The sequence below is a fragment of the Fomitiporia mediterranea genome (genome assembly GCF_000271605.1).
Source record: "Fomitiporia mediterranea MF3/22 unplaced genomic scaffold FOMMEscaffold_4, whole genome shotgun sequence".
Lineage (NCBI taxonomy): Eukaryota > Fungi > Basidiomycota > Agaricomycetes > Hymenochaetales > Hymenochaetaceae > Fomitiporia > Fomitiporia mediterranea.
The window spans coordinates 2,943,454-2,950,697 of record NW_006760389.1 but is presented as its reverse complement, the minus strand read 5'-3'; the positions used below and the strand labels follow the sequence as shown (position 1 = coordinate 2,950,697).

The following is a 7,244-nucleotide window of genomic DNA, read 5'->3' as shown; positions in this document are numbered from 1 at the left end:
GGATTAAGCATTGTCCACTGTCTGCTCACCTCAGGTGCATCATACTATACCATGATCCCTCTTTGCCAATTTTTTATTCCTCCACAACCACTTAATATTTTGACTTGAAAATTTGCATATATGTATATCAGAGCATAATAAAGCAGTTTATCTTTTCAAAATAATTTTTACGATTTTTTATGAGCTGTAGAGGGATGCGATCCCTCTTTGCCAATTTTGTCACATTCTGTCACAGAAATTTGGCTCTGGCAAGACGCAGCACAAGCTCTGGGAATCTGTCACTTTTGTCACTCTCAAAACAATCTTTACTCAATTTTAATTTACAACCACCATTAAATCTCTCAAGAAAAAATAATATAAGTACTTGTGTATAAATTATATACATGTGTAGTAATATCAACTTATTAACTTGATTAGAAAAATTAAAACTGCTAATTATAAGGGTTGCAACCAGTGGAAATAGCAGTATTCACAGGTTTTTAATTCCTCTATCAAATTTTTTGTAGAAAAAAAGAGATATTGTGTTTTAAATAGTAAAAATACACTCCCATGAATTTTTGTAGAGTATTAGGTGTTGTGTTTTGTGTGTAAATGCAAATTGGCAAAGAGGGATTGTTGGCAAAGAGGGATCATGGTATAGTAAAGCGAGACCACATTTCGAATCGTACAACTTCTGACGCGTCGGTGGCGTGAGAACGACGGCTTCTTTGGACGCTGACAAAAACGTTTTCTCGAACGCACGCATTGTGACTGTCACTGTGTCAATGTGAGTAATTTGAGTTTAGACTCGGCCGCCTGTATCACCTTCAAACTTCTTCAAAGCCCAAAGCAAAGCAAGAAAAGATATATATAGATATATATATATACATCACAGCAAGTTCAAAGCAAACTTCCCGTATCAAGTAGACCATCGTCAACGACTTCGTCTCTCGCGTTTTCTCTTCAGACTTCTCGCCAGCTTACTTTAGGGACTGTAAAACGGTAGGCCATCTATGTATATTCTTCCTTGGTGGAAACGCTGTGCTGATCTTCTCTAAGACATCGGTCGAAGTCACCGATCCGAGCTCTGCAATTTCATACCACTATGAAAATGAAGGCGAACAGTACGCTGTCGGTTTTCAGTTGATCACTCTCGGCAGAAGGTGCCTTTGTACCGTGTCGAAGCACACCAGAGACGATCTATGTTGCCTTGTAATAATATCATTTCAATCTATTCGGCGACCAAATACGGTACGTTATTTGAGTCAAAGGTACTATACTATATACAGTCTTCTTATCATATCATACGTTCATAAAGAGGAGAGAAACGCTAACTATATTACAGATAACTCGCCTGAAATCCAGATTAGGCATTGGCTTCCAGCGACTCGATGAGAGGAATAACAACGTTCTCCCTCCGAAGGGTTTCGTCGTTGCGTGGTGGAGCAACCTTCCGCAGAAGAGGTACCTGGCGTGTCCCTTGAATACCGAGACCTTTGTCCCCAAAATAGCGGCCGCTTTCGAAGTTCCAGCAATCACTGGCTCGAACCCAGTTTCCAACTCCATCCAAATACAGTTGGATCTGGCCGTCGACATCAGGGCCCCAGGATGGTACGCATCTCATGGCTTCGAGGAATTGTTTCTCAAGGTCTGCATGAAGGATAACGACCCAGGCCTGAGCTTCCTCCAAGCCAAAGCCAAACTCGTTCATCGCAATGGTTAGTATGTTGTGTCGGTCGTCTCCAGTCGCCTGCTCTTTGTTGTATGAAGCCATGTCCTGGAAACTGATATTACAATTTGTTTAGAACCGGAGCATACTAATACATACATTACCGATGATGATCATGTCCGTTGAGAGTCTGACTAGCTCTTTAACATCCGGGTGGTGAAGGACGTCGTCGGGTATATCGCATCCTAGTTCAAATATCGCAAATGAAGGTCTGGTTCCAATGTTCTCGCGACGAGTCTCAAAATAGGACGGAACGGGGCGGCGCGTGTCGTTATCGCGGTCTCTCGCTTGCTCGACGACAGAGTCAAGATACGCAACGAAAGTCTCGATCATATGTCGTTGGGCTGTTGGTGTTGCGGTCTTAATTGCTAACTCCCAGAATCTAATACACCGAGATCAGCAAGTCCAACATACAGTGCGAGTCGAAAGTACTGACTGTCTTCCAACCTCGCCCAGAAGGATCTCACCCTCTGGACGAGGCTTGTGTGGGTTATTAAGTGCATCGATGACGGTGTCCACCATCTCGCGAACCACAGGCGCTGGCTCTACGTCGGTGTACTCGTCGATGACAAAGAATAGGTTCATCAAGTCGCAACCAGTTCGAAGATGTTCTGCGCAAATAGTGTCAGCATCGGTCGTATCTCTAAGTCATCAAGCAATTCTATTTACCTCTTGACACGTGTGGATACGCAAGAGCAGCAAGACGTGCTATTTTGTAACATTTGTAAGTGGCACAGATAACTAATTGCAAGTAATGTACTCACGGAAGTCGCACTTGTCAAAGGCATACTGGGATCTCTCGGAGAATGCCTTGAAGCTGCGGAACCAGGCGCTCGACTCTGCCTTAACCTCGTCATAGTATGGGTTAATGGCTCGTTTCCATGGCCAATTAGCCACCATGTCGGGAAGATAAAGCATTTTAGTTGTGTTCGCCATAGTAGAGGATCTGTACTCTGCTCTGTGTCATGTAAGAGTGAGGTTTTATACCGCAGCCATTTAATGCTAACTGCTACTTAACTCCTGATAGAACTGCTTTGGGGAGCGCCATACGATTTCAGGTTCGCATACGGTGGTGATTATTAAGTGACCGTCGCCGTGTTCGAACAACGCAAGAATATTCTATCAATACAAAATGCCCATTGGTATTTCCGAAGCCCCAACCATCACACAAATGCACTCGGATTTCACCCAGAATTAGAATGAAACGTCGGATCGTTGCTGCATAGATACATCTCGTTCATCCGCGTATGGCGCGTATGTGAACCTGTATTGCTCTCTATCAGCAATAGGCACATCATGCTCTCAAAGATGACTGCCACAAAGTTACAATATGCTCGTATTTTCGTGGATTTTTCCACTAGCACAGGATCGCCACCTTTCGCGCTCATGCATGTCCCTATCTGCTTCAATCCACGGTGGTCGGATCGCATTATTGGTACCACCACGATGATGATACAATCGCAAATTGGCGTTTAGCAAAATATTCAGGCAAACTTTATCTTCGTTTCGTTTGCGGCGCTAACGCCATTCCGAAGTCCCAATTCGTTTATACTTACCCGATCCAAAGAGTCGACATTCAGTTTCACTTCGGGATATCGTCTTGCCTAGACTGCTCTGAAAGTCAGGTCCCAAAATTTCTTTTCTACGCTAGGAGCACGTTATGGGAAAATACCCAAACCGGCCTGATAGGCGATACTATATAAGGAAGAGGAAAAAAGAGATCAATATGGTCACGTGGACACTAATTTCAAAACGACTTGAAGGGCCAAGCTGTTTCAATATGATTGGGACGACCCTGCTGTACAAAGCGCCCACTCCAATGCCGAGTACTAGCGTATACTTATTGGGGTACTTCTTGTCGCAGGCAACGGTTATTTGCGAACCTTTGCCTTCCACGCCTCAAAAATATCACGCCGCGCAAGTTTTAGTTGTGGCATGGCACAAAAGTAGAGTATGTGAGTCGATCTGATCGCTTTATTAAGTCAACGCATAGTCTCAGAACCTCTAACACTCACAACGTTCGGCGTTCAGCGAAGATCTTGGGTTTACGTTGGTACTGACTGCATTCCCTCCTAGGCAGTACAATCTCCGAAAATAAAAACCCCACGCAGTGTCTCGCGTTCTTGATTCAATGATTGAGGTGCGTTTCATTTTTACATCTATCCATCGGATCGCCTTCATTGATTGTTGATGAGTGATTTTATCTAAGAATAAACCAACTGTGACGAATTAGCTGTCTATACTGTTGGATGACTCGTGATAAAGAGCAATCGAGCACGACCGACAGACTTTGGTTCGCCTAGAAAGAACAGGTCTCTTATCGAGTGCTCTCACGTAGAAGGAAGGTTAAGGTCTGCATTCGACCCTCGATATTCTCTGAGTTCGCTGTTGTTCGGAAGTAAATTTATTCCAGGGCCGACTCGCCTTGACACTTTTGGGTACAAAGATCGCAAAGACCAATTGTTCAACCGACGCTTCTTCCGCGTTGGGGAGAGCCATTGCACGGGCGCTGTTTGGGTGGTAAGGCATCGCAGCCGCACAAGACTGCGGCTCGTTATTGCATTTCTTATCGACCGACATAGCGACAATCAAGAAAGGCCGCGAGACACCGAGATGTAACGTTATCACTCCTGATAACAGTGATGCTGATGGTTTTGACCGTTCTCGGTGATATACTGGCGGGAAGACTGTACGGCGAAGAGAGGCGAGCGAGGAAGATGACAAAGCTGAAGATTACGCATTGTTTCTCACTTCCTCTCCCTCTTTGAACCCGATCAATACGGACACGAGTAATCAGGGAAAGGAGAGCTGATATCCCACATTACCTTCTGGGCCGAGAGCACCAGATTATGAAGCATCAAATTACTTTGAGGGTGCCCCACAACTACCGATACGTTCGGCACTCAATATGCGAGGATCATGGAGAATACGTCTGTGACGCTCTCCTTGGACTGCATATATGCAATTTATTTACGTTGGCTTTCAGCGCTCAAGATGGTTGGGGAATGGAAGGAGAGCTCATTTAGTCACCGGCAGGGATTCATAGGATTTCGCGAATTCTCCAGCGTTATAAAAGATATATACAGGGAAGAAGGATCCCCCAGCTGCTGATTACCTTGAGCTCTGCAAACATGCTAGGCGCTCTCGACCTCGCCGTTGTAACATCTATATTAGTTTTTGGCTATGCAGCTGTTTGGAAGACACGGTCCGCGTCTCAACGATTCCCACCTAGTCCTCCTGCGGACCCATTTCTTGGGCATGCCAGAAGTTTAATCCTTAATATGCCATGGCAGACATATGCGAAATGGAAAGAAACTTACGGTTCGTCCAGAAAGCTTGTAATCCAATCTTCCAAATCTAACCCCTAAGCAGGTGACGTCGTATATTTGCATGCTCTCGGTCGCTCCATTATCATCATCGACTCGGTTAAAGCGGCACGTGAACTCTTGGAGAAGAAGAGCTCAACTTTCTCCGACAGACCAGCTTTCCCGGTTTTCTCCTCGTAAGTACCGGCTCTGCCTTGAGTTTCTATTACTTAATTGCCTATCACAAGGATGGGTTGGGCGTTATTCCTCCCTTTTATTCGTTACGGGGCTCGCCTTCGAAAGCATCGAAAAGTAATGCATCACTACTTTGGTCCTCAGGCCATCGCAAACTTTAGACCGATTCAAGAGAGGGAAATCAGCAAATTCCTTTATCGCCTGTCGACCAGTCCCGAAAATTTCATAAATCATATAAACAAGTGCGTAAGAGTACGCCCGAGACGTTGTTCCGATCATCCTGCTAATGCTCCCGTAGTTTTATTGCCGGAACTCTCGTCGCAATCACGTATGGGCATGAAGTAAAATCCGACCATGACCCATACATCGAACTTGTAGATCGGGCAACACACATGGCAACGAGTTCCGGTACTCTTGGGGCAACGGCTATTGACATCTTTCCTTTCTGTGAGTACAGAAGGTGGCTTTGGTATCACCTGTTCCTCGTTGACCTTTACCTATCAAATTTAGTGCTTTATTTGCCCGCATGGCTCCCTGGTATGGGACTGAAACGACTTATAATCAAAACTCGTGAGGTCATCGAACAGGTTATGAACATCCCATTAAAAGAACTGCAGTCAAAGAGGGTATGCCCGGCATTTATTTCTTCGACTTATAAGAGATTCACACGAGCCGTTTGGTAGGTAGCCGGGTCGGCCCCTAAATGCATAGTCTCGGATCTCCTGGATGAATACGACGAAAAGGATGTTGTTGACCGTGAACACGAAGAGGATATCATGAACATCGGAACGACGGTTTATAATGGTACGCGAGATAAATAACGATCTTTGTCTGCATGCCTCATTCTTTTATGTCCTGCTACTACCAGCTGGGTCAGATACGGTAAGTTTCCCCTTCGTTATTTGACTTGAATCACATTGCTTATGAATCCGGACTACTTTGATAAGACCAAAACGTCTCTCACGGCATTCTTCCTGATGATGACACTTCACCCTGAAGTTGCTAAAAAGGCTCAGGAGGAAATTGACTTGGTTGTTGGAGCAGGCCGTCTGCCATCGTTTGAAGATCGTCCAAGCCTGCCTTATGTAGACTGCGTACTCAAAGAACTATACCGGTACGTATGCAGGCCCGATCGCTAAATAGTGATGTTGACGTGGCATATTCTCAAAGAATCCATCCTCCCACACCTCTGGGTGTGCCACATGCCTCAACGCAAGTTGAAGAATATCGTGGGTGGATGATCCCGAGTGGAACGGTCGCCCTTCAAAATATATGGTACGTGTCTTATATGGATGCTTCTGTATGCCATCGCTGAGCATTTTCTAGGCATATGATGAGAAACGAGGAAGTGTTCCCAGAGCCGGAGAAATTCAACCCTGAGCGTTACCTGGATACTGAAAAGCAAGCGCTCATTGAAGAGAACGATCCCAGCGAAGTCATCTTTGGCTTTGGCAGGAGGTGAGTATATCATAAATCGATCGTATTGACAATTCTAATAGTGTATTTATTTAAGGGTATGCCCTGGAAAACACTTCGCTGATGCGAATCTATGGCTTTCAATCGTCAACATCCTTGCAGTGTTCGACATTGAGATGTGTAAGGATCCTGTAACAGGGAAAGTTGAACCTCCAGTCGTCGAGATGGAAGAATTACTCACTCTGTATGCGCTAATTTCCTAACTTATCCTCTCAAACAGCTGAAAGAAGTATCTTGTATAGGTCTCTCAAGCCATTTAAGTGCCAGATTACTCCACGAAAAGGTCGGCGCGTTGATGCTTCCTTGTTGAAGCTGCAATGATTTATTATGCAGTGGTTGGTAAGTAGATCCGAGCGCTTCTGGCTATGACATTTATTAACAACGTGTGCGCGGGTAGAGTTCCACGACATCTTCACAAGTTCCTGTTTCTACGTGCCCGATAGTCAATAGTAGTATCATATACATTTCACTGTTGTATCAATTTCAACTTTCCCCAGTTAATAATGTCGGGCGCTTCATTGTGTTTCGGTATATGACAATTAATATTATGCAATGTAAAG

General features: G+C 44.8%; 2 protein-coding genes across 2 annotated transcripts; one reads left to right on the top strand and one right to left on the bottom strand.

The window, feature by feature from the left end:
• Positions 1–1,345: 1,345 nt before the first annotated feature.
• On the bottom strand, positions 1,346–2,644 carry FOMMEDRAFT_80444 (terpenoid synthase; the record flags this gene model as incomplete). Its single annotated transcript, XM_007264823.1, has 4 exons — positions 1,346–1,756; positions 1,808–2,090; positions 2,145–2,319; positions 2,473–2,644. 4 exons carry the CDS (start codon positions 2,642–2,644, stop codon positions 1,346–1,348), a joined length of 1,041 nt encoding a protein of 346 aa, XP_007264885.1.
• Positions 2,645–3,621: 977 nt separating this feature from the next.
• On the top strand, positions 3,622–7,177 carry FOMMEDRAFT_18753 (cytochrome P450). Its single transcript, XM_007264822.1, has 15 exons — positions 3,622–3,663; positions 3,785–3,848; positions 3,918–5,029; positions 5,081–5,210; positions 5,262–5,450; positions 5,507–5,655; positions 5,719–5,834; positions 5,892–6,012; positions 6,077–6,089; positions 6,155–6,322; positions 6,379–6,483; positions 6,535–6,666; positions 6,722–6,868; positions 6,927–7,023; positions 7,082–7,177. Exons 3-14 carry the CDS (start codon positions 4,840–4,842, stop codon positions 7,003–7,005), a joined length of 1,539 nt encoding a protein of 512 aa, XP_007264884.1. The 5' UTR covers positions 3,622–3,663; positions 3,785–3,848; positions 3,918–4,839; the 3' UTR covers positions 7,006–7,023; positions 7,082–7,177.
• The last annotated feature ends 67 nt before the right edge of the window (positions 7,178–7,244 follow it).

What these genes read in the sequence shown, in the direction of transcription:
- FOMMEDRAFT_18753 (XM_007264822.1), top strand. Translation starts at nt 4,840, where the DNA reads ATGCTAGGCGCTCTCGACCTCGCCGTTGTAACATCTATATTAGTTTTT. An exon ending in TATTGACATCTTTCCTTTCT is followed by an intron (nt 5,656 to 5,718) that starts GTGAGTACAGAA and finishes TATCAAATTTAG; the next exon opens with TGCTTTATTTGCCCGCATGG. An exon ending in AAGAACTGCAGTCAAAGAGG is followed by an intron (nt 5,835 to 5,891) that starts GTATGCCCGGCA and finishes GCCGTTTGGTAG; the next exon opens with GTAGCCGGGTCGGCCCCTAA.